A 27,428-nucleotide genomic window follows, 5' to 3' on the forward strand; every position below is an offset into this window, starting at 1 on the left:
GGAAGACTAGCCATGAGTGATGAGAAGACTGTTCAGCAAAGCAGGAAAAGGATTTAAAAGGTATTTAAATTTAAAAGAATACCTGGATGGCCAATTAAGAACAGTTTTCGATAAGGAGAAGTGTTCTGCATTATATATAACAATAGGATTTGACAAGATTAAAATTACTCCTATCTCCAATAATGCATAATGGAAGTAAAGAAACTACTCACAGAAGACTGAGCTCCTTCAGAACTAAATCTGTATGCTCCAGAACTGTTGTATGTACCTATGGAACAGCGATAGTCAGGGGACCACTGGCTACTGTGAGAATTAGAAAAGGTCACACTGCTTCCAGAAGTGATAGCACCATCCTCATAGTCATCCTGGTCATAATCATAGTCTGCCTCGGGAGAAATGAGCTCTGCAGCATTAGGGGGTTGGCGGGAGACATTTTCTGGTATGCAGTAGGTGGATTCCCCGCTTGAAGAGTTGTGGAGACTAAGAGAGTCATGGATAGCAGGGATAAGGGTATTGTTGCCCGTGGCGGGACTAGATGGAACAACTGTGTCGTTCATATATGGATCCTCTTCTGAAGAGTCATCGCTTGTCCGAATGCCACTCGTCCTCTGATCTGAGTGGCCATGCTCGCTTGGGTTAGGTGAGTCCTTGAAAGCATCATCATCCGCTTCAAAGCCCTCGTCAACCTCCTCCTCAGGATACGGCTGACTGAAATTAAAACTGGGTTTTTCGATGCCCGCAGTGCCACTAAGCTCTGCACAGAAACTGCTGCTTACGGAGAGCGTTCTTTCAATGTTGCGGACACATTCATCGATTTCATCGAAGTTCAGAGATTCCAGGAACTCTTGTGCTGCGCGACAGGCTTCATCTTCCAGGCGCTTCAACTCTTCATCTCGGAGCTGCTGCAGCCTTTGCAGCGATGCTTCCGTCAACGTTAGTTCTTGCTGCTCCTTCATGCGCTGCAGGTCTTCGATTTCTTTTTCTAGGCGCAGGATCTCCTCTACCTGCTTGTTTTCTTTCTGCCTCTCCAGCTCTTGCTTTAGTTCTTTTGCGGGTCTCGGAATAGCTGCAAGTGCTTCCTTGGCCTGCAGGAAGGAACAGTGCGGAAATCATCCTTATCACAAATGCTGGTAATGTGCCATTTTCAAGCCACAGGGGGCTCTCCCGCCTCCAACGGTTACCTCAATAAATCAATCTGACGTGAACAAAGTAGGAAATTAAGTGGCTAACCTGCTGAGCAAGACGTTCTGCTTCCATCTTTTGTTGTTTTCTGAAAGGATAATTAGAAAATGTCAGGAAGGATGAAATCAAAAGAAAGGCGTCATTAAACAAGACGTGACTTCTGAAGCCTTGTCAATAACATCCGTAAACTGTTCTAAAAAAAAAAAATCTGTTTAATATAAAATGCTTACCAGATATATTAAAGCAAGCACCTATTCCATACCTTTTCTCCTCTTCCCTTTGCCTTTTTTCTTCCTCTCGCTGTTTCTTCTCCTCCAGCAGCCGTCTATAAATACGGCGGGCAATCAGACCTCGCATCTGCTTCTGGAAGGTGATGGCTGCTTTCTTCAGCAATAGGTATCTCCTCCTCGAGTAAAAAGCTCTGTAATTTTTCTGTATGACAACTACGTAGTAAAGGACTTTTCTGTAGTGTTTTCTGAAATGAGATGCAGAGACGACTCACGTGAAGACGACATAATGGAACAACTGTTTGAGCAATCCCCACCAGCGCCATAAATTAATGATTCCAAATAGTAAAAGAGGTCTGTGGACTCAGCTCCCATAAACATTCCTTCCTTGTGCTGCACATTACTGGTCCCCTGGGAAGACTAGAGCCATCACAAAAGGGAAAGATGCATCTTGACTAAGCAAACACAATTTCCTAACATTGCCCCAATAGCTTTTATTTATTTGTGGTCTACTTCTCTCTCTCTCTCTCTCTCTCTCTCTCTCTCTCTCTCTCTCTCTCTCACTCTGTGTGTGTGTGTGTATCAACATTTATCAAAAATTATTCGTCTTTAATAAAAGCATTTTCTGCTCTTATAAAGGACATATCATTCAAGATACATAGATAGATGTAATATGCACATGAAAGAGAATGACCTCATTACTTATTGGACAACTATATATTGACTGATGAAGGGAGTAAACAGATTAAATCTATTCTTCAGACTTCAGTACATAATAAATAACATTAGATAAACAAATCAAATATAATTCAATCACCTAATCCCACCATTCTTTGCTAATCCCTCCGCCCAGTACGCTCCCACAGAGAGGGCCTCCTCAGGGTGCCGCCGGTCAAAGAATGCCGACTGGTGGCCCCCAGGGGGAGAGCGTTCTCTGTGGGTGCACCGGACTTATGGAACCATCTTCCGGTAGAGCTCCGGATGGCGCCCGACCTCCGCTCCTTCCGGTGCGACCTTAAAACCCATCTCTTTAAGGAAGCGGGCCTGGCCTGATGGGATGGGGTGGGTTTGTTATTATGACTTTAATTTTAAATTTGTACTATGGGCATTGTTTAATCATGTTTTAATAATTTTAACTTTTGTATCTGTCTTTTACGTATTGCCCTGTTAACCGCCCTGAGTCTCTTGAGAGAAGGGCGGTATATAAATTAAATAAATAAATAAATAAAATAAATAAATAATTAAAAAAACACTTCATCTACTGGATTACTTTTTTCTCTCTGCTACCATGACAAAGATATTAAAGAAAAAGTACTCCAAATGTCCTTTCCCCAAAGAGAATACATTGGAATTAGAGCCAAACAAATGATTTAAAATTCACAATTACATGCTTATAATCAGATGAGGGTGGTCAGAACTACCTCGAGGTTGTCTAGAAAAACGTCAGATCCATACTTGTTAGAATACAACTTGAAGGATTCCAACCATCCTGCAAATTCTAAAAGCTATAATTTGGAAAGCGCCTGATTGGGGAATGCAATTTTACATGATGACAGACAACAGATATCAGTTCTCCGTAGGACATAAAATATTCTGTTTATGCAGGGATTATTTTATAAGAAATATATTCAATATACAGCCTTAGAGGCTGCATGAAATATAATTTAAAATTACCTCTCAAAATAAACAAAAAAAGTTCAACTGGAAGCATATTTCAGGTTTTATTGCTATGCTGCTTTAGATTATCAGGGTAATGTTAATGACCTTATGTGGTCCATGAACTGTGATGTTCTTATTGCTAAGTAGCCTCGTTTTTACTGTTATTTTTGACATATGTTAAAGATCTGTAAATGATTCTGTACAATTTAAATGTAATAATACAGTTAATTAACACAATTATTCAATTGGTTAATTAACAAAAATCAATAAAGATTATTTTAAAAACATGTTAAAACAATACAAGGCATCTCATCACATGTTAAAATTTATTGCAGAAAAATATCTGAATAAATATTAACATAGCATAATACCTTAATATCAATTTTATTCCAAAAAAATAATTCAGGCAAGGATTGACACCCCCCCACACACAAATTCAAATGTTGCTTTAATCTTATGCCTCAGAAATTCAAACCTGCAATCTGCAGAGTTTATACTAACTTACGTGTTTTTGAGTTCAGCTCAATCATGTACAACTCCTAGTTTCTTACCGTGCCATGTAGCCTAAGACATGTGCTCGGATGATCATGGCTGCTTTGCCAACCTCTATTTCTCGCTGTTTTTCCAACATGTGTTCCAAAGATTCACGCAGAAATACCTGAAAATATGTCAAACATATTTTAATTAATTTATATTTATTGCAAATACATTTCAATGTTTGAAGGGGGCAGGAAGTGGACTAAAGTGTTATTTATTTACTTATAACATTTATCCAATCTCCCTGAAATTAGCTGGAGACTAGGAAGTTACAGAAGTTAAAAAACAATTTACAAATTGAAAATTAAAGCTGATTTAACTTATAGTATTAAAATTAAGAAGTGGTGTCACAATATGTCCAGCTTCCCCCCCCCAAAAAACAGCAACGATTTCACCACATTCCAGAAGCCATGAGGTGGCAACTAAACGTGTTTCAGTGGGAAAATGTTCCAGAGGATGGGGGTTGCTATAGAAAATGCTCACCATTGGTCCCCATCATTCTGTATTTCCTGGTAGGTGGCAACACTCAGCAGGCACATCCTAATTGTCTGGATAGGATGGGCAGAAACTACTGAGGAAAAGCAGTCTCTAAGATACTCAGACCTTAAGCCCTTCGGGGCTTCATACATAGCAACCAGTACCTTGAATTGTTCTTAGAAACCTAGTGGTAGGCAGCGCATCTAGTGCAGAAAAATATAATATAGCATTACAAAGACCAACCACTAAATACGGTATCTGCCAGTGAAGTTTTGGGGAAGTCTTCAAGGGCAACAGCAAGTTATAATAAACTGATCAAGAGGTGCTATGGGCATTAGTAATAATCTTCAGTGCATCCTGTTCTAGGTAAGACCACAAGTGACACATCAACCAAAGCTGTGCAAAAGCCTCCTGGCTTATTAAGGAGGAACCACGAGCCCAGAAGAATCCCAGATCTGCTGTTTCCAGGGAAGTACACTCCACCAAAGGTCAAAGATGGCACAGTTCTGGAATCAACCAGCCTCTGAATCAATAGGCACGATATCTGGTTTGCACTGTGTTTCCCATCCAAACCTTGATAGCCTCCAGAAACCAGGATATAATTTTCACTGCATTTCCTAATGGGCGTGGGATGGAGACCTATATCGATATGAACAGAATTATCAACAGAATATGGGTATTTCACTGTAAATTGGCAGATGATCTTGAACAGGATAGGGAAGAGGAATGGACCCTGAGGCATTCTAGAGCAAAAAGCTAAAAGGGTCAAATTCTCCCTTCCCATAGTACCCTTTGCTTCTTGGTTAGAAAAAGTGTAACTGCTGTAAAACTATTCCTCGTGACCAAATCCTTACAGGTGGCCCAGAATCCTTACGGGTGTCAAAAGCAACATGAGATCTATGGAGGGAAGGAATCACTATACCACCACCATTTAAACCATAGGAAGGTAATTCATGAGAGCAACCATTAATTTCTGTCCCATGCTCAGGTCTGAATTCAATTTTCCAAGGTCCAGACAACCGTATTCTGTGGAGCCCTCTGCAACTCTAGCTCACTACCTTTTCCATCAAAAGAGAAGTTATTAGATAGATAGATAGATAGATAGATAGATAGATAGATAGATAGATAGGTAGGTAGGTAGGTAGGTAGGTAGGTAGTCAATCCACTTTTGTTGGATCCAGGCCTGGTCTTTTGCTAAGAAGGTAAACCAGTACTTCTTTAAGGACCTTTGTTAGCTTTCCTTCTCTCAAAGAGATTTGAATACACCCAGATCCAACTCCCAACCCCACATTTGGCTGTTTAATTAACCAGGAAGGGTGTGGGTCCAGTTGATAAGTGGCAGAACTGAGACTGCAAGTGACCTGGTCCATTTCCTTGGCGTTCAAGGGCTCAAAGGTCTTCCAGATAATACCTCAAGACATCACTTCTCTCACCTCAATAGATTCTGTCATCTAGCTAGAAACATGAACTGGATGCAAACAATTTTATCAAAGAAATGCTCAGCCAGATAATTGAAAATTATACTAACTGGATGTTTTACCCCATTCTTCCCCCAAAGAGTCCAGTGCATTTTAAATAGTGTAGTTGGCCAGCATTTTGTGGAAATAATGAGAAAAGGGAAGTTATTATATTTTCCTGACCATAATACCATAGAATAAATTGAACTTGGGACTCCTTATGTTTGGTCATGTTCATTTTTCCCGCACCAGCATCACTTCAGGGATCTCTTACACATGGGCTCCCTAGTAAAACAAAAAGCTGCATCCTAGCCCTAACACAACAACAACAACAAAGTTGGAAGGGACCTTGGAGGTCATCTAGTCCAACCCCCTGCTGAGGCAGGAAACCCTATACCATTTCAGACAAATGGCTGTCCAGTCTCTTCTTAAAAACTTCACAACTTCTGGAGGCAAATTGTTCCACAGTTCTAACTGTCAGAAAATTTCTCCTTTGTTCTAGGTTTCTTCTCTCTTTGTTTTAGCCTACAGTCCCCTAATCATCTTTGTTGCTCTTCTCTGTACTCTTTCTAGAGTCTCAACATCTTTTTTACATCGTGGTGACCAAAACTGGATGCAGTATTCAAAGTGTGGCCTTGCCAAGGCATTGCAATGTTGTATTAACACTTCACATGATCTTGATTCTATCCCTCTGTTAATGCAGCCTAGCACTGTGTTGGCTTTTTTGGCAGCTGCAGCACACTGCTGGCTCCTATTTAAGTGATTGTCCACTAGGATTCCAAGATCCCTCTCACGGTTGCTACTACTGAGCAAGGTACCACCTATACTATACCTGTTCATTTGGTTTTTCTTGCTTAAATGTAGAACCTTACTTTTTTCACCACTGAATTTCATTTTGTTAGATAGCGCCCAGTGTTCAAGTCTGTCCAGATCCTCCTGTATTTTAAGCCTATCTTCTGGAGTGTTGGCTATTCCTGCCAGCTTGGTGTTGTCTGCAAATCTGATGAGCTCCCCATCTTTCCCTTCATCCAAATCATTGATGAAGATGTTGAAAAGCACTGGGCCCAGAACAGAGCCCTGGGGGACCCCACTACACACCTCCCTCAATGTAGATGCAGTTCCATTGAGGACCACACACTGAGTACGGCCGGTAAGCCAGCTATGAATCCATCTGGTGGTGATGCTGTCTAACCCACATTGTTCTATCATATCAAGTAGTAGGTTGTAGTCTACTTTATCAAATGCCTTACTAAAGTCCAAGTAAATTATATCTACATCATTCCTCTGGTCCACTAGTTTTGTCACTTGGTCAAAGAATGCAATAAGATTTGTCTGGCATGATTTGTTTTTGACAAGCCCATGTTGGCTTTTGGTAATGACGTTGTTTTCCTCTAGGTATTTGCTGATTCATTGCTTATCTTTTCTAAGATCTTCCCAGGTATTGAGGTCAGGCTGATAGGTATGTAGTTTCCTGGATCCATTTTTTTTCCTTTTTTGAAGATGGGAACTACTTCAGCTCTTTTCCAGTCCTCTGATAGTTCCCCGATGCTCCAGGATCTTTGAAAGATATAGTTCAGTGGTTCTGAGATCACATCTGCAAGTTCCTTCAGAACCTTGGGGTGTAGTCCATCTGGTCCTGGTGATTTGAACTCATCTAGGGTGGACAGGTGCTCACTTACCATTTTCTTGTCTATCTTAACTTGTGTTTCTAATCTGTTTTTTATGGTACTTTTTTTGATAGGTTGGACCGGTTTTTCCCTTTGTGTAAATACGGATGCAAAAAACAGGGAGATACTTTCTCCCTGTTGCTTGTCAACTTCTTGCCACTTTCTCCCACTAATGGACCAAACATTTCCTTAACTTTTTTCTTGTTTTTTACATGTTTAAAGAAGCTTTTTTGTTATTTTTGACTTTTGTTGTAAGCCTTAGTTCATTTTGAGCCTTAGCTTTCCTCACTTCATCTTTGCAGGGTCGGGCTATTTGCTGATATTCTGCCTTAGTTATGTGCCCCTCTTTCCACTTTTTATACTTGTTCTTTTTGTCTTTCAATTTATCAGAGAGTTCTTTATGCAGCCATGCTGGGGTTTGTGTTTTTTTTGAGAGCTGTTATTTTTCTTCTTCGTTGGTATTGTGCTAGACTGGGCTTTTATAATCTCACTTTTCAAAATTTCCCAAGCTTCTTGAGTTGTTTTCCCCTTCAGGATTCTCATCCATGGAATCCTTCTCAGGTCTGTCCTCTCATCCATGATCAAATTATAAACCAGGTTGATGTATTACAGACTTGGTATTTAAAATCACCAATCTAAGCCCAGATTTCAATTAGTCCAGTTGCTTGGTTCTTAAAATGAGACTGGGGAATTAAATCTAGGAATTGGAAATGGTTTCCTCTGGAACCATAATTAACTAGCTAGCTAAATAAATGGGAAGACGGACCCACTTTTCTGTTCATGAGACTGGAAGAGCTCCACTATTAGGCTTGTGCTCACTTATGAAAATTCTTTATGGCCTCTGTCGCTCTACCAAGATCTCTGAACTCCAGACAGCCTTTGGATGGGTCATTGTCAATCAAGATACTAAAAAATCTCTCATGCACGTAGCCTCCTTGTTAATGAGCAGAATGCTTCAATAAGAAAAGTTGACTGTATGTCAAGAAGTCATTAGTGATTTCACATTAACTTATGCTGGAAAAAAAATCGCAAATGCTACCTGTAACTCTGCATAACACAGGATATGAAAACTAAGAGACAAAGATTTATGAATGCAGAAGAAATATATTGGTTGTGCAGATTTACTTACATACTTAAATATGAAAAAGCTTATTTAGGCCACAATTCATATGAAATAACTGGGAGTGGAAGCATTAATGCCTTGCAATTGAGATTCTGCATACTCTGCAGCCATATATAATACACCCTCCTATATAATTTAAAGTTAGACAATGTGGAGCCTGCATGCACCACTGTTGTGGCAAACATCTCTGCCATACCTGCAATGTGTGTTCTGCTGATACCCATGATTAAATAAATATGTAGCTGCATATCTATTTATTTGAAATGTTAAATAATGGAAGTGTTTGAAAGTGGTGCTGCTTCCAGCTGCCTGCCATCCTTATTCACTTGAATCCTCTATGGCTCATCAGGGCTAGAGACATTCAAGAAAATGAAGAGAAAATGGGCTAAAGTTGTGGATGGACTAAAACACTATGTAAAATCATTCCCAGTCACATGAAGAACAATAACTGCAATGGAAAAGAAAGATCACACTGCTGTTAGTGGATAAGAGACAAAGTGTAGGGATGAGAGAGGAGAAGACAGAAGATGACTTTCCCGAGATGGCAATGTGGAGACCAAGACTGGATTGGGATTGACCCAATGAGCCTGGAGGGTGGATGGGGAAGATGGCAGTTAAAATATACAGGGTTAAGGGTTGATTCAACATGAGGAAGATATACTGGGTGACCTGGGCCTAGGAAGGGTTACAGATAATTGGGGAGGGGGACTACTGAGCATTAGGGAAGAAAATAAAGAAATGTTCTCTGCATTTTGGGTTGGATGAATACTGATTCCAATTTAGGCAGTATACTAGGTTAGTTTCTTTGCCTTAGATAGAAAAATCAAGCAAAAAAATCTCAGCAGTGTTAGATCATGACTGAACCCGCTAACTGAACTCAGCTACTGTCTACCCGAGAATTAAAAGAGCAGGAATTTATGCTATGCCCAGTCTGCTCACTGTACAAATATTTTAGTTGCCATTGTTCTGATATTGCCAGAGCTTAGTTAGATTGTTTTTTCATCCATACCTCAATTAGCTAGGATTTTTTTTTAAAGAGAATTACATTTCACTTCACCTGTTCTTAAGATCAAAATCCACAAATAGCAAACCTATCCTGTGTTTATGCTGTGCAGGATAGCACAGAAATTAAATAAGTTTACTATAGTTAGCTAAAGTTATTTGATAACTGGGCACCAACTGCTACAAGCTGTCCAGCTTCGAATTGAGGCAATGTCCAGCTCCCATTGTGTATTAATACAGAAGACGCTTTAACCATTATTCTGCCTTTCCATATCCATTCATTTCTATTTTACCTTAGATTTTCCAAGTTGCCATTCAGTTTTTGTGCTATCATACAGATGGAGGAGGGCAGTACATTTTCCTTTTAAATCCTCAGGGAGAGTCAAATTTCTCATCAGGACTTTATATCTGTAGACACAAACCAATCACATTTTTAAGTGCTTTATTTCATTTTCTTTTCTTTTACCTGCTCTTAAACAAAACATTGCTGCTACCTTTTGTGAAAATCCTGAAATGGTCTCCGCACAGGAAAACCTGCTCTTCGTATCCGTACTGTTTCAAGCATCCCGGAGTAGCACAACTGGTTCAAAACCACATTCTGATCAAACTGGTCAGGCATCTAAAACATAACATAATCAGGTGCATTTCGCTAGCTGCAAAAATTGTGAATCTGTAAACAAGCGATTCAGTGTATGTCAAAGAGTGATACTAAACATATCAAATGCATTAGTGCAGCTGTATTATTTTTAAACATTAATTTCAATTAATGGAGTCAATCACCAGGCAAAACAACATACTCCACTCTCTCAAGCCTGTTCCAGTGGATTGGGAAAAGTTTCTGAAGCCTATGCAATGGGGGTTAATAAAGAGGAGATACCAAAGAGACGTTTGGTGGTACAAATACCAATCTGCTCATGTAATCTTAAGCCCTTTGTACTTAAGACTGATTATCTCTTTATAATTTATTCTGGGCTACAAATGCCCAAATTCATTCTCACGCCCTCTCTAACTTCCTTTGTACCCCTCTGTGTACATATTCTATGTGAAGAACTTGCATGTATAAAAACTGATTATGTTCAGTAATAATGGAGGAAATACAACAAAACCTGCACGAGAAGTTACAACTTTGAAATCTTTAAAAATGAGCACGAGGAAGCAAGAACACAGCTTACAATGGCAGCTGGGGGTCAGGATTGCCATCGCTAGGCAGAGTGATCATAAAGTGTGAGGTCATGTGACCCCATTGCTTAGTGCTGGCAAATGCTGACAGTCCCAGTTGCCATTGTAAAACCCAGGCTGTGGAGATCATTAAGTGAAAAGAGCTGGGACTCCAAAGTAAGAAGCATGAGATGGTGGGGTTTTCTTCAGACATATGTTATGGAATGCAGGTGGGATTGTAGGGGCGGCAGAAGGTGGGTGGAGGCCTCAGACAGGCTGGCAGAAACTGTGTGTGTGTGGGGAAGGCAAGGCCACGAGAGGGCCAGTAAGGGGTGCAGGCAAGCTGGTGAGAGCTTTAAATGGGTACTGGGGAGAGAATGCAGACAGACTGCTGAGGGGTGTGAGAGGAATACTGCAGGTGAGCACACTCTACAGCAGAGGTCCCCAACCTTTTGGGCACCAGGGACTGGTTCTGTGGAGAGACGTTTTTCTGCGGATCAGAGGGTGCATGGTTTTGTGTGCTGCCTGCATCCCAGAGATGGGGCTTTGCTTGTTTGTACAGACCACTTGCTGGCATGCCGCAGCCCAGTACTGGTCCACAGACTGGGAGTTGGGGACCCCTGCTCTACAGAATGGTGGCAGGTGCTCTGGAGCATGAGATCCAGAATCCTTCTCTGAAAGGCTCTTGGCAGGAATAATATACAATATACTTGCAATGTCTCCTTGGATTTTGCTTGTGGGAAACAGACAAGAGAAGGTTGCAAATGGTGATTGTGCAACACAGCTTGCCTGCAATTTCATATTTGCAAAATGGGTGTCTGAAATGTGACCACATGGCCATGGGGGATGCTGTGACACAGTTGGAAATCCACAGATCAGTTGCACATCCTTTTTTCCCCCCAATGCACCCGTAACAATTGTTGAGCGAATGAAAGCAAGATGGAGACTATTTGTGTTACACTTGAGGCGCAAAAAAGGAGAGGGTTTTCTTCTTTGCTCATAATACTGAATCAGGGGTGATCAACCAAGGAAACGGAATGAAGGGAAATTTAGAACATAAAGAAGTACACACCATACAGTTAAAACTGGGAAATCTGCAGCTTGATATTGGGATGGCCAGTATCTTGAGCAGCTTTAAAAGGAAAGTAGACAACCCGTAAACCAGCTGGGTCATCGTTTCAGAGATATTTCCATACTTAAATAGAGAAACAGAATGATCAAGGGCAAAAAAGCAATGGAACAGGAGCATCTTGTGACTTCCTGCCAGATTGATTGCTACTGACCACCCTCCAGCAACTGATGGCGGGGGGCTGGTCTACCTCCAGAGGACGAGGGTCCCGACCAGTCTACCGGATTTCAAATGGCCAACAGCGGGAGCAGCCTACCAGGCCTCTGGAGGGCTAGGATGGACCATCTGCTGATTTCCAGAAGCTAAAGAAAAGCCAGGGCAGGACCAATTTGCTGCCAACCTCTGAGCAGCAACGAAGCAGCATTGAAATGGTCACTACTGCCAAGTTTCAAACCCACAGGAGTTATGGGTCCTGGATTTTGGATGCATTCTGTAAGTTAGCCCATTACAGGTATCTTGGTTCAAAAACTTTTGCCCTATGATGCACCATTTTGCATATCTGAAGGTTACGAACAAAGAGACATTTAGTAGTATATAGATTAGATACATTCATCCATCATTATCAAGGAATACAAATCGTGTTATATTAGTTCTTGGAGAACACGAATAAGGTGACAGTGTACGTATGTTTCATTTATGGATTCCCCATAATATTCTGCAGAAACAGAATGCTGCCTTAATTTACTGTAGCTTTTTATGACTTTTTGTAATCTCAAAAATGGGAAGTATGACGTCACCATCCTTTTTTTAGGGAGGATACACATTAAATTCTAAATTGCGTAGCCTACAGACATTTCAAAATATTGTGAAATTTGTTTTGCTCTTTGTACATTAAACAGGTAAAACAATGTATTTCTACTAAATACTATCAGTACTTAAGAAGATGACTGCTACTTTTTCACTTACAGAGTTTTCTTCTGAATGTTTAATCCTGACCTTATACATAAATATTTAGTATATAGGATTTGGGAACCATGGATTTAGTAAATGAACCACCTACAATATTTACTAAGACATTGCTAGACACAGAAATTTAATTAAGAGAATGTAATAAACTTGCTTCCAAAAACAATAAACCAAAGAGACAATTACAGAGCTAAGATCTACCTTTTGAGTCTTTTCCTGTCTAATCCAGGAATCCTGCTTAATCCAATCAGCAATCTCAACTCACTAGTCTTCATTGCTATTTAGCAATTCCAAATGCTTGACAGTAATGACAGAGTAAAACGGAGCCTTGGCAAAGATATAATTTCATGGCATCTCTAAGGAATAATAAAGTGCCTTAATCTGCATTCCCAAGAGGTAATCAAATCCTACATGCAAATCAGATGCCACTGGCACAAATATGGGCATAATTCCTTTAAGACATAATAAGAGTTGTGTCATCCATAGAGAAATACTCCCCATTTTTTCCTATTTTAAAAGATTGTGCTATGTGTTTTATATACCTTAGCCAATTTTTCCAGAAGAAATTTGTACCAAGAATTCTAAAATCAAGCAACAAGTTACCATAAATATTCCTAACGATTTTGTGAGTAAGCATTAAAGAAAAAGTATTTACTATTTTATTTTTACTGCTACAAATAAAAACCTGTTGATACTATAACCTGAAAATCACAAATACATCATTTACAATAAACACCAAAGAATTTGATGTTATCCTTGCAAAAACTGTTTTCAAATTTCTTTAAAATATTTTGTAGACATGTGCAGAAATTCATAAAAAGAATTGAAATACTTCAAATGCAACATTCCACTGTTATTACACTTGAAGAAAAAAGCTAAATTTTGTACTATCAGAGTACAGTTCTGTCTTCATTCCCAAGTTTAAGCACATTGTCCAAATACACAAGTAACAATGACCACTATAAACAGTAGCTTTTCACAGGACTTTTAAAGTATTTTGATCAATATATTTTAATCAGGCAAAAATCTAAGTTCATTAGTGTATTTTTATCATGCTTTTCTGAAATACATTCTGTTTTTAAAATCATGTCAAAGTAACACATTTGGAATAGCCATAAAATGAGCATAATACACACACACACACACACACACACAGAGAGAGAGAGAGAGAGAGAGAGAGAGAGAGAGAGAGAGAGAGAGAGAGAGAGAGAGTTATACTGTATTAGGAAACATAAAAATGCAAGTACTTTTATAAGTTTTTTTTTAAAAAAAATTGTAACACTATTTTCCCTTTTTTTCCTCCCCTAAAATAATTTAAACACTCCAATATTTGGGAAATCTGGATTGCATTTCACTGCATTACACAAGATAAAAAAATAAGAAAATTAAGAGATCTGTACTTACTATTATTATTAGTAGACAGAAGTATATGTTAATACTTTATATTCAGGCAATAAAGTATTAACCTTCTGCCTGGAAACAAAGCACGATAAATATCAAAATTTCATCTACGATAGGAAAGGTCTTGGAGTAGAGTTAGCAAGGAAGAGAACTTAGTATGATAAGCTTTTCTCTGCTGCAAGTTTGCACCCTGTCCAAATACTTTTCTATGCCCAATTTCTCAAAACATAAGAAACATCTTGCAACACCAAATAAGTTATCACTCACCAATTCATATGCATTGTGGGTGCACTGCAAATTCATATTTCTCAGAGGCAAAATTCATATGGAAAGTAACCGCCACACTGACCTTTTCCCTGCACTGCTAAAGACGCTGAACAATAATGAACACTATTCCTAGTGCTTTAAAAAGTGCTCAGTTGCCATGACAACCCCTCCCTTTCTAAGGATAATTAGTATGGTGTGTCTTTCAGATCTGATTGGGAGGGCTGCACAGGAAAATATGCAAATGAATGACACTAGGGCAAGTCACTCCTTTGCTCTGCTCTGCTCTGCAGAAATGGGAGCTCTGCACATCTCACAAAACGGGACCGAACCCTGCAACTATTTTATTAAAAATAATGCCTGCAGCACAAGAGACAATCACTAACACACACACACAACTAAAATTAAGTTGGAAATCAAAAGGCAATTTATATTAGAAGTGTTGCACTTCTCTCCAATTATCTCATTGGAACAAAACTGTGCCCTTGAGTTTGAGACAAAACAAAGTCACCACAAATGAAACTTACCTTGCAGCTATTGCTTACAGATTTACTCTCTGCTGCTTAGGGTTTACAACTCTTGAGAATACATGCAACAGGTACTGACCAGTTGTAGTGTGGTACAAAGTTGCAGTTCAATGTGCCATCTTTCAGAAAAGACTCAGAACGAAGATTTCAAGATTTCGTCTGCAGGACTTGGATTAACTTCAAGTCAGACCTGATAGCAACTTTGGTATGTGAGTGGGTGTGAATGTTTACCCTCCTTTACGGCATAATGAATCAGTTCAGTCGCCTAAATAATTTGTAGCCCTTTGCTTACACAGCATTTTCTCCAATATAATTTTTGCTTAGTATATGTGTATTTATTATTGTGTACATTATTCTGAAATAAATGAGCCTGGCTCGCATCAAAATAAGGACTTATATGATCTCTGGCACTATCTATTGGCTAGTAGTTTCAAAAAGTATGCATCTCTAATCTGGGTCCATTACTCTTTCGCAGCCTCATCTCCCCAACCTACAGTAAGGGGGAAATCTGTATTGCTTTTACACAGTTCTCGAACCAATGCCAAACCCAATAATCTGTGCAGAACCTTGGCAAGAATTTGTACTATAGCAGTCCATTAGCTGGGGGAGTGATTGAGAAAGGGCCACAGCAGACAGATAGAGGCTCAGCCCAACCTATTGGTGGCACATTATTTCATAGATCATTCCTGGGGGGAAATGGAGCAGTAAACAGAAAAGAGATTCTTTGCCATGTTCACTTTTGATCTCTCAAACCATAGTTTAGAGATCACTGAACCAGCCTGAAGTTTCTTTAATCTCCATGATTGCCCGGAGTCACTAAAAAAATCAGATTAGGACCTTTTATTATTCATTATCATCAGACTTGCTGCAAAATGCTATGTACACTGAATTGCAGCTTCAGTGACAGTTTGCACATATAATAAGCATCATCTGATTTTGGATAGTTTGATAACTTCCACATTAATGGAAGATCTGACTACAGGTAGACCATGTTTAGTGAACTCAATCATGACTGGGAACGTGGTTGTTAAAAAAAGTGGGCACTAAGTGAAACTGTGATGTATTCATGATCTTACTTCAACTTTCCATTGTTTTTGTTGTTGTTAGTTGCGAAGTCGTGTCCGACCCATCGCGACCCTATGGACAATGTTCCTCCAGGCCTTCCTGTCCTCTACCATCTTCTGGAGTCCATCTAGGCTCACGCCTACTGCTTCAGTGACTCCATCCAGCCACCTCATTCTCTGTCGTCCCCTTCTTCTCTTGCCCTCAATCTTTCCCAGCATTAGGCTCTTCTCCACTGAGTCCTTCCTTCTCATTAGGTGGCCAAAGTATTTGAGTTTTAGCTTCAGGATCTGGCCTTCTAAAGAGCAGTCAGGGTTGATCTCCTCTAGGACTGACCGGTTTGATCGCCTTGCGGTCCAAGGAACTCGCAGGAGTCTTCTCCAGCACCATAGTTCAAAGGATTCAATTCTTTGGCGCTCAGCCTTTCTTATGGTCCAGCTTTCACTGCCATACATTGCAACTGGGAAGACCATAGCCTTGACTATACGCACTTTTGTTGACAGGGTGATGTCTCTGCTTTTTAGTGTGCTGTCTAGATTTGCCATGGCTTTCCTCCCAAGGAGCAAGCGTCTTTTAATTTCTTGGCTACAGTCCCCATCTGCAGTGATCTTGGAGCCCAGGAAAATAAAATCTGTCACTACCTCCATTTCTTCCCCATCTATTTGCCAGGAATTGAGAGGGCCAGATGCCATGATCTTGGTTTTCTTAATGTTTAGTTTCAACCCAAGTTTTGCACTCTCCTTCTTCACTCGCAACAAGAGGCTCTTTAGTTCCTCTTCACTTTCTGCCATTAGAGTGGTATCATCTGCATATCTTAGGTTGTTGATGTTTCTTCTGGCAATCTTAATTCCAACTTTTGATTCATCTAGCCCTGCCTTTCTCATGATGTGCTCTGCATATAAGTTAAATAGGCAAGGCGACAGTATACAGCCTTGCCGGACTCCTTTCCCAATTTTGAACCAATCAGTGGTTCCGTGTCCAGTTCTCACTGTTGCTTCTTGGCCCGCATATAGATTTCTCAAGAGACAAATAAGATGGTCTGGTATGCCCATCTCTTTAAGGACTTGCCACAGTTTGTTATGATCCACACAATCAAAGGCTTTAGCATAGTCAATGAAGCAGAAGTAGATGTTTTTCTGGAACTCTCTAGCTTTCTCCATGATCCAGCGTATGTTAGCAATTTGATCTCTAGTTCCTCTGCCTCTTCGAAATCCTGCCTGTACTTCTGGTAGTTCTCGATCCACATACTGCTGGAGTCTAGCTTGTAGGATTTTAAGCATAACTTAAAATAACTTAAAACCATTGTTTTACCGACCCGCAAATGGGAGAAATGGTTGTAAAGTTACTTTTTCATCGTTGTCATAAATGCATACGACTGCTAAACAAGGCAGTCACTAAATAAGGACAACCTGTACACTGAAAAGCACCTTGTGTGCAAATATGTGGCAGTTCTAGCTATAGAACTTTGATCTGTGAATCTAGGGGCAAATCACCATTTTTGTACCTGCATTTTTTTAAAGAATGGAAGTTGGATGAATCTTTTCCCCCTTTATTTTAATGAAAAATTGGGCAAGCAATATAGCACTAGCCCATCATTCATTCTGAAGTTAAACCTAACAAGATAGTGGAATGTTCCGGAAATAATTTGAAAGAACATTTTGGGGGCATCTGGGAACACAAACACAGCATTTATATACAAATTGTTAAAGCAGACATAACTGATGAGGATCACATAACTGCTGCTTGACCCCAGGAAAATATGTAGCTGCTTTAGAAGTGCTAAATTTATATGTATGGAACTTGTGCATTCTGAAGCCAAAATTGAGAACTGAATCTTAAATCCTGCACTATCCTGTAAATTAAACTTGTCTGCTTGGAGCCAAAAGTAATTTCTTAAATAACCACAAGCAATAAATAGTAGTTTCAGGTAACTGTGTATGCACTGTATCTTTAAGTGGCTTTTATTTTGAATTAACTACAGCCCAATTTTACACTTTCCAACCCAAGTACATGTAGTCCTCATTTAGTTCACTTAGTGTCCAAAGTTACAACAACACTGAAAAAAAAGTGACTTATGACTGTTTTTCACATGACTGTTGTGGCATCCCCATGGTCACATGATCAAAACTGGCAACTGACTCATATTTATGATGGTTGCAGTGTCCTGAGGTCATGTGACAAGCAAAGTAAATGGGGAATCAAAATTCACTTAGCAAACCTGTTACTAACAACTGCAGTGATTCACTTTATAACTGAGGCAGAAAAGGTCATAAAATGGGGCAAAACTCACGTAACAAATGCCTCATTTGGCAGCATAAATTTTGTGGTCGTAAGTCAAGGACTACCTCTGCTATGTAGCCACGTCTGTGCAAAAGCCTTTAAATTCAAACCCCAGCAGAGCATATGGAGACTATCTGTGACTGATGAGTCCCAATATTAGGTGTTCAGTTTAGTACTTCCGAATGTTCAGCAGCAACAATAGCATTAATTTCCATGTTGTCTTCACAAAGAGAAAAACCTCCCTTCTAAATTTTCAAATAAATAAGTTTTGATCAATCACATTTGCTCAAAATGTATTCCCCAACAGTATAAATCTCCTCCTAAACAGTATTTTGCTTAGGTGACCCTCATCTTCTGTATGGATATATATCACAGCACAGAGAAATCGGACGATTTCACCTGCCTTCTTATTCTTTTAATAAGAATTCAACTCAGGGGAAAAATAAATCTGATTAAACATATTTAAATTTTAATGAATTCAATAAAATACAATAATATGATTAATCCCCATCTATTTAGCAACTCCTATCTTTTGTCTGACTGAAATTACAAGTCAATGGAAAGTTTTGAAAAGGCTCCAGAGGAAGTCTGGAATATGAACTGGCTTTCACTGTATACCTAAATTTTCAAATAGTTCTTCACCTTCATAAATTATATAGGCCAGATATGTCAAACACAAGGCCCGGGGCCGGATCCGGCCCGCAAAGTGGTTTCATGTGGCCCGCGAAGCCATCCTGGAAACAGTGAGGGAATGGCCCCCACTGCCTTGGCCCTGGCCCAGAGACCCTCCTTCTGCCAGAGACCGTCAGATCTGTCCCACTCCTGCCCAGGCCCCCATAGGCACCCTTGATGCAAACGATCTAGAGCTGGCCATGCCCACCCAGTAGGCCATATGTACTCTAGCCACGCCCACCCAGGCCACACCCACCCGGCCCCTTGAGGGCAACCGCAATGCTGATGCGGCCCTCAATGAAATTGAGTTTGACACCCCTGATATAGGCTATAGTTAAATATGCCTAACTAATTTCTCTGGATTAATCCATTAAAGGGAATTAACCCATAAGAGGAATAGTGTTCTTCTAATATGCAAATAATATATAAAATTATATTCAGCCCAGTTGTGTGCCAGATATGTACACAGTCTAGTCACTAAAAACAAAAAAAAAATAGGGAAAAAAAGCCTGGAACAATGAAGGTGGTTATGAATAGCTAGGCCAGTGATGGCGAACCTTTTAGAGACTGAGTGCCCAAACTGCAACCCAAAAGCCACTTATGTATCATCGGGTGCCGGGTGGGCATGGCCCTTTGGGTGGGTGTGGCCAATTGGATGGGAATGGCCCATTGGGTGGGCATGGCTGCAGTGGTAACAGCAGACTGGGTGGGACTAAAAAGTTCAATCAATCAATTCTAACTTTTTGAGAACTTTTTTTTTCCGCGAGAAATTGAAATTGATTGATTGATTGAACCTTTTTTTTTACATGGCGGCGGAGGGCCAAAGCAAATAGGTTTTATAAAACCCACCTGAAGGCCTAGGACTGGGGCGACAGCACGCGTGCCCACAGAGAGGGCTCTTCGTGCCACCTATGGCACCCGTGCCATAGGCTTGCCACCAAGGAGCTAGGCCTTTGGGTACCAAACAAAAACAGAAATGAATTGTGAAAGAAACTGAGAAAAATAAGATTAAAAATTTAAAAAATGAAATCTAAACAGAATGAGCTAGCATGAAAAATAATCTGCTAACTGGAAATATTATTTCTTTCAGTTATTCTAAATTGTATAGATTTCAGGTCAAATGTTACTAATTTTGTGAAACAGAATTTTTTATTTTTATTTTTATTTTAATTCCATTTATATCCCGCCCTTCTCCGAAGACTCAGGGTGGCTTACAAGCTTAGCAGTATTGCTATATTTACCTATCTGTTTTGTTAAAAAAATGAAGCAATGCTCTGATCTTTGCAATAAATGCAGATGACAAACCATTTCCATTTCTAGAAACAATTTATCTCTACTGCAACAAAGTATTTATTCATTTCATATCTGTACGGAAGAAATACTTATTCAAAGAGGAACTGTTTTATATCCATATTTTGTACAGTAAAATGCCTTGCTATCATTTTATAAATGTAAATGCACACAGCACATTGTAGTCAATTCCATTGCAACAGGATACAATTGTTCAAGCTCATGAAAACATGACAAAGGAAGTGAGTGAGGAAGTCCAACAGATTATAAAAAAGATCCTTCTATATGCAGGGATTTGAAATTCCATCTCTAAAATTAATTCTTTTATCATAGGAAGAATAATCATAGTCTTCAAAATAAATTCCCCTCAAGGGAAATTCAGAATATGAAACAGCCTGTTTAAAAAGAAAAGCGGCATTCCACATAGTCACCCAGCTTAGTTCATTTAAGGTTTCTAAAAAAGGTTTCCACTATCAAGCAAATATACATAATTTCCAATCAATTTGAATAACATCTAAGCAATTTTTTTTTAAAATTCCCATTTATATACCGCCCTTCTCCGAAGACTCAGGGCGGCTTACAATCTAAAGCACAAATCAATGTGTTTAGCAATAGCCTTCATTCTATGTATATGCCTGCTTATTAGGGCTTTCACACACACACACAAGTGGCATTATTACAAAGTCAGCTTAGTTGCCCCCAACAATCTGGGTCCTCATTTTACCTACCTCGGAAGGATGGAAGGCTGAGTCAACCTTGAGCCTGGTGGGACGCGAACCTGCACTAATTGCAGGCAGCTGGTGTTACTTAAGGAGGCATTAGCCCACTGCTTCACCAAGGCTCCTATATATATGTTTTTAGTTATTTATTTCATTATTTTATTATTGTTTGATTTCCCCACCACCACCACAGTGAAAACACTTTTGGTGGAATATAATACTGACAATAAAATGTCTCTGGCATAATTCGAGGAACATAAGAATAAACCATAAAGCATTCCCCCCAAATTGAGCCAGATCTAAAATAATAAAACAATCAACCCCAAAGAAATAAAATTAGAAGCTAAGATCTGTCAAATCAAAAGGCTATTATACAATTCTGTTTTTAGTCATTTCCTTCGGGTGCATATCCTCTGCTTCACAAAATTACAAAGTTAAGAGCTAAAGGGGATTTCAAGGGTTAGGGAGATTTTCATGTAGCTGCCAGTTATTTCACAATTCATGATCCCAAATCATGTGCAGAGAGCAAAAAAAAACGTATAAACCATATGTAATTCATTCCATTCAAGTCTACTGAACTGCATGCTCAAAGTAAATTAGGATTTTTATTTCAGACTCCACAATTCAAATAAAATACTCAGTCACAACAATTTTCATTTATCTCATGACTGCAGATCAAATAGTTCCTGTTGTACTGCTTGTGTGTATATATATACTGTATTTCTGTGTGAATGAGAAACAGAGAGAGATGGAACACATTAATTCATTTTTACAAGGTGGGCATGTTGCAATTCTGTCAACGGCCAGAAACAATTACAAATTCTGCCAAATTATCTTCTCAGAGAAGCAAGGCAGTATACCTCTCTTTATTGAAAACAGACACTCATGCACTCCTTCTGTAGTTTTTAAATCTTCACAAAGGAGGATATAAACAATGGGCAATGAGGATGCCACCAGGTACTCACAATAAAATATTTTTAAAAAATCTTGTCTTATTCCAAAGATTCTCCCTGCAGGCATGATCTGTACCTATGTACCATATGTTTATATATATATGAATCCTGCACTGATAAGGTAAGCAAAAAGCAGACTGTCTTTCTGCTAAATGGGAAACAGACTGTGTTCAACGTAATAGTGAGGGAATAGGGGGGGAAGGCAACTTCTAGTTAACTTTAGGGCTGACAGGTCTTTGTGAAACTGACAGCAGGGCTTCGGGAACCCAGCTGGAAGCCTTGACAGCCACTCCTCTCCACCTGTGAAAGGTCTGTTGCCACTTCACTTAAGGTCATCCTAATTAAAGCTTGCAGCCCCTGCTGGTTAAACCTCAATCTGCCTTTCTCCTCTTTGCCACATTGTTATCAGTCAGTGGTCTTCCGCTGAAGCACAATAAATCGGGTTTGGAGATAGTCACAGATTTGCTCCTGGGTAGGGGGAAAGGCATGCTGTGAAATTCTAATTAAGAGACAGCTGTCCTTTCCCACCTAACTCCATTGACCAAAAAAGCAGAAACATCTCTTGTTTACAACAGTAGCCAGGAGGTCCAGACCAGGCAGGTGAACAACGGCTATGCGATCTCTATCAGGCTAGCCTAATATTACCTGAAAGATGTACTTCTCTTTGCACTACATGCAAAGTAAAGACCTGTATTTTAAGTTTGCTTCAGCTTTCAGTAATGGGAAACTATTTAAACCATCTGGATTAATGTGAATAGTAGATATTATAGTAAGATTTAATTCAGGATCTTTTTTGAAATTTAATTGTACATGTACGTTAGTGTGTGTATAATTATGTGTGTTAAACAGAGACAGCTGTCCTTTCCCACCTAACTCCATTGACCAAAAAAGCAGAAACATCTCTTGTTTACAACAGTAGCCAGGAGGTCCAGACCAGGCAGGTGAACAACGGCTATGCGATCTCTATCAGGCTAGCCTAATATTACCTGAAAGATGTACTTCTCTTTGCACTACATGCAAAGTAAAGACCTGTATTTTAAGTTTGCTTCAGCTTTCAGTAATGGGAAACTATTTAAACCATCTGGATTAATGTGAATAGTAGATATTATAGTAAGATTCAGGATCTTTTTTGAAATTTAATTGTACATGTATGTTAGTGTGTGTATAATTATGTGTGTTAAACTTATGTTTAACTTGATGTTACTATGCTATTATTAGTCCCCCCCAAAGGAAGAAAAGGCTTATATTTTTCTTCTTCTTCAGTACCAGCATCTCAGTGCTTCCAGGCAAGGTTATACTGTACAATTATCTTGCCTTCTTTGTAGAAGTGGAGGGGTGTCCAGAAACTCATTTGTAAATAGGTCTGCTGCATTTACCCACTACTTCTGGTTTGTTTTGCCTTTTACTACACCCCCCCAATCATGTTTTAACAAAGGAAAGACAGAATAGCTGCCTAAAATCTCTGGGTTGCTAACACAAGGAGCTGTTCATTTGGTAGCAGGACCCTTAATTTTCAATTGGATTCCCTTTTAAGCTTAAGCCTATTAAGTGTAATTAGAGTAATTATTGTACTATGAGTTTTATGAGTTCATGCAGAATGGCAATGAGAAACCCATGGCCCCTAGCTGCATATATAAACCATGCTTGCTTTAGTGCTGTTGTTTTCTGTATTCTGTTGTTGAACAATGAGTTTCAATGGAAAACTAATGAAAATGGCGGAGTTAATGCTCTGATGGAATCCAAACAGCTGTTTCCAAATGTTCCTGTGATATAAGCCTGACAAAGATAATGAAAAGAAGGAAACTATCCATCTTACTATGCTTCAGGTTACAAAGCTACTATACTATCAAAAGCCGGCTAGAAAGAAGAGAAATAATGGTGGTGTACTCTTATTGTAAGACATTCATAAGGATGAAGAAGTAATAATAGTAACCTCAAAGCTGACATGAAAAAAATGTAGAGAGCCTGGAGTTTTATGTCTCTAACTATTCAAGCGATTTTACAAACATGTATACCTACATACAACTTTGAAGTAGCTAATATTTAAAACTATTAAATATAGTTATCATTATCAATATAATGAGATTCAAGGTGCTGGTAATGACCTATAAAGCCCTAAATGGCTTGGGTCCGGACTATCTAAGGGAACACCTGCTGCCAGCATCATCTTCCCATCGTCCTGTGCGCTCCCACAGGGAGGGCCTTCTCAGAGTACCGCCGGTTAATGAATGCCGACGGGTTATTCCCAGGGGAAGGGCGTTCTCTGTGGGTGCGCCTGCCCTATGGAACCAACTACCTACGGAACTTAGGACTGCCCCCGACCTTTGCTCATTTCACCGGGACCTGAAAACTTGGCTCTTCGAGCTGTTTGGCCCAGACTGAGGGGTTTTTAATTTTAATTGGGGTTTAGATTTACTTTTGGGGGTTGAATTTAATTGTTTTAATTGATTTTAATTTTTGTATTTCATGGTTTTAACTGCCCTGTAAACTGCCCTGAGTCCTACGGGAATAGGGCGGTACACAAATTCAATAAATAAATAAATATATTATTCTTGCAGGAGCAGTTATATGATCATCTCTTCAAGGGGCCCAGGATGGATTTTGCTCATAACAGTGATCTCTAGGACTGAGCCAGTCAATCCACTTGTGCTACAGTGCACCAATCAAGAAGAACAAAATCTGATCCACAGGTGGCAAACTGCATAACTACAGAAATGTTGTTTGAACTGAAAATTATTATTTTTTATTTTCATCTAAAAATGCTTCTTGCGTCTTCTACTCTTGATTGGTAAAATACAATATAATTTAATCCTTCATTTCTTCAGTGTTGTATTTACAATATTGTCAAGAAATTAACTTCTATGCTATGGAATTCACTTCCCCCTATCTTAAAGAACCTAGGGTTAACTACTACACATATTGAGAAAGATGCCTAACTAAACCAATGATAACTCATTAGTTTCAGGATAGAGATAAGAAAATCCTTCCAGCAATAATCAACCACTGTATTCCCCCTTTAAGGATAACTTTCATTAATTTGTGCTAAATGCTTGACAACATAATTCAATAGTGATCACAAAAATGAAAAAGAAATGGAAGAGATTTTCACACATGTCTGATAAAGTATGTTTGACTCAACAGATCACACTTTTGTGACAAGCAGAAGGGAAGAAGATCTAAGATAGTGTGTTTTTAACCATTTGGAATGTAATTTCAGTTGTACGCTGGTTCCACTGAAACTAAAGTTTCAACAACGGTAGCTATAGCAATTCAAAATTTACAGTGTTAAGATTACACATGCAATAATTCCATTGGACACACAATGGTTTTATTCATTAGGCAAATACGTTTCACTATTTCAATGAGATTTGAAAGGGAAGGGACCAAGTGAAATTGATCTCCTTTCTTGTTGCTTATTAATGAAAGTGTCTGAAAAATCATTATGGGAAATTAGCTTTCTTAAAGCTAATATTTGATAGTCTAAATTAGGTGCACTAGAAACATATTCTACTGACTAGTTTTATGTTGCTAAGAAACAAAGGTCGGGCAACATTCAAAGGCCAAATTATTCCCATCTCCATGGTAAAGTCACAGAACCTCTTTCATTTCAAACTTTGGCCCTGTAACTTGGGACAAAAAAGATCTACTAGTTTTGTTATTCTTCCAAATAATCCTGTATTACATTGGGCCCATAGCTGGTCTTCCATCATGTCAACGCCTGACTCTGTTCCCTTTGCACAAGAAAAGAAAGAAGACATTATATTGCCACCTGCTGATTTTCATCCTACAGCCAGGTACTTGCAGAGTAAGGATTTTTTTGATGGTGAGGGAATCTGTTGGCATCATTTCAAAAAAGTAAGAAGCTTCTCAAAAGAGATTCATAATTGCCTTGGTATGACAGACTCTCCACTGTAGATCCGTGAAGAACCCAGATAATATATATATATATGTGCCTATATGTTAAAGTACTAGAATTGTTTTTTCAGTCAACTGCCTAGTGAAAAATTTAAGGCTGCTTCTTTTTGTAATTGTTAAAAGCTGAAATAACCTATCAGATCACCTGAAAATGCACAGCACCTTCTTTCCCAAGTGAACCTCTCCCCCTTTTCTTTCTTTGCCTGGTTTAAGCATTACAGCTGCATCGATGCCAGCTATGTTTAACATTAACCAGCCTCTTCCTCAATTAGTATTTGCAACCTCCCCTCAAAGGCTGATTTAAAATTCTAGATAAACCTGGATTTATCTATGCAATTAAAAGACTAGCTAAGGAAAAATCAATAAAAAATGAGGATTGATTTAATTAAAAACACCTTCCTAAAGCTAGCCTCTTGATTTGCAACCAGGTCTGGTGAATAAGAAAGAGACTTATGTCTGAATTTGACCAGGAGGTCAAGTTATGTGCAATGGAAACATCAAAGGATTGCTTTGCACGTTCTTTTTTTGGCTGACTCAATAGCATTTGGCTGAAACAAAACAAAACAAAAAAAGTGGTAGCAAGGCACTGTATTGTTAATCTCTGCCAACAGTAAGTGGCAAGAGATAAGCGTAGCTTCATTGTACAGGTTTCTGTTGCTAGTAAATAGAATTCAGGAAGGTCGGTAGAGAATGGGTCTCTCTTTATTGATAAAAGGACTGTAGAGAGTCAAATATTTGGTTCTCTGACAAATTAGGAAAAGAACCTCTAAGTGGGTAATATGTTTTTGCCAAAATTCCAATCTCCTGTGTTTTGTATCTGTAACCTGTAAAATTTAGGACAGCATGAACTAGGCTCACAAGCTACTCTAAACCCTAAAACCAAGTTAAGAAAAGCTAATGGATACGTTTATATATAAATATGCATGTCATAATTTACTGTACAAATAAGCATGTTATTATTTACTGTGGCGACCTAGTTTACCCAACATGTTAAGACAATATCTAAAACCACAAGGAATCAAATCACATTTTAGTGCAGCAAACTGAGGATCAATATTACCACAGTTAAGCAAGTTTCAGTCCTAGGGATTTTAACAGAGGACATTTAAGTACTTTAGTTCTTTGTACTTAATGCTGTAAAACACTGTAGTCTTTCGAGACTAAACGCTGCTAAACTCATTGGGACTTATTTTGCGCAGATATGCATTGGATTGAGATTTTAGGTTTATTTATGAAATATACTTTCTATTAGTTCAAAAAAATACATATGACAATCCTTACTCTTACTTTTCTCCAAAACAAACCTGTGAGTTAGCTTGGCCCTAGACAGAATACCTGGCCTTAGAGTCACCAAGTGAATATCCATGGTTGTAAAAGTATCTAGCAGTTTTACTCTGATATTTCAATATCTTCTTATGAATTTGGGGCAGCCTTTCATGTGTAAAGGTTGATACCACACAATAATTGACATTTAATAATATCTTTCTTCAAAGGAGCAAAGCCTTTTCAACCATTTGTTTTATCTTTCTATTAAATTATCTAGTCCTGAAGATTTATATAAAACTGTGACACTTAAGACATACAGAACATTAAAGATGTTGATCTTTCTAAGCATCTTTTATCTGTAGCATAACTATATTAAGCTAAATTATCAGTATAGTCTGAGATGAGTTACAGTTGCATATTTTCTCATTACAATTATACAATGGTGGGGAAAAGGAAGGAGACCAACTGTAACTTATTAACACCCTGGATTGCTTAACATAATGCAACTTTGTCAAAAGTTTTATGAGATAACAGTGTTTGTCTTAATTTAGTACT

The 27,428-nt window shown here is 38.9% G+C and overlaps 1 protein-coding gene across 1 annotated transcript in view; it reads right to left on the bottom strand.

Annotated features, from left to right (window-relative positions):
- Positions 1–27,428, bottom strand: part of MYO10 (myosin X) — a 152,854-nt gene that overhangs the window by 24,574 nt on the left and 100,852 nt on the right. The window contains exons 19-24 of the mRNA XM_083358382.1: positions 9,826–9,950; positions 9,625–9,739; positions 3,620–3,726; positions 1,445–1,657; positions 1,231–1,270; positions 213–1,085 (exon numbers count right to left, since the gene is read on the bottom strand). Coding sequence (XP_083214508.1) covers positions 213–1,085; positions 1,231–1,270; positions 1,445–1,657; positions 3,620–3,726; positions 9,625–9,739; positions 9,826–9,950 — 1,473 coding nt within the window. The remainder of the gene's footprint in view (positions 1–212; positions 1,086–1,230; positions 1,271–1,444; positions 1,658–3,619; positions 3,727–9,624; positions 9,740–9,825; positions 9,951–27,428) is intronic.

This window comes from Vipera ursinii (assembly GCF_947247035.1).
Source record: "Vipera ursinii genome assembly, chromosome: 3".
NCBI classification, from domain to species: Eukaryota; Metazoa; Chordata; class Lepidosauria; order Squamata; family Viperidae; genus Vipera; species Vipera ursinii.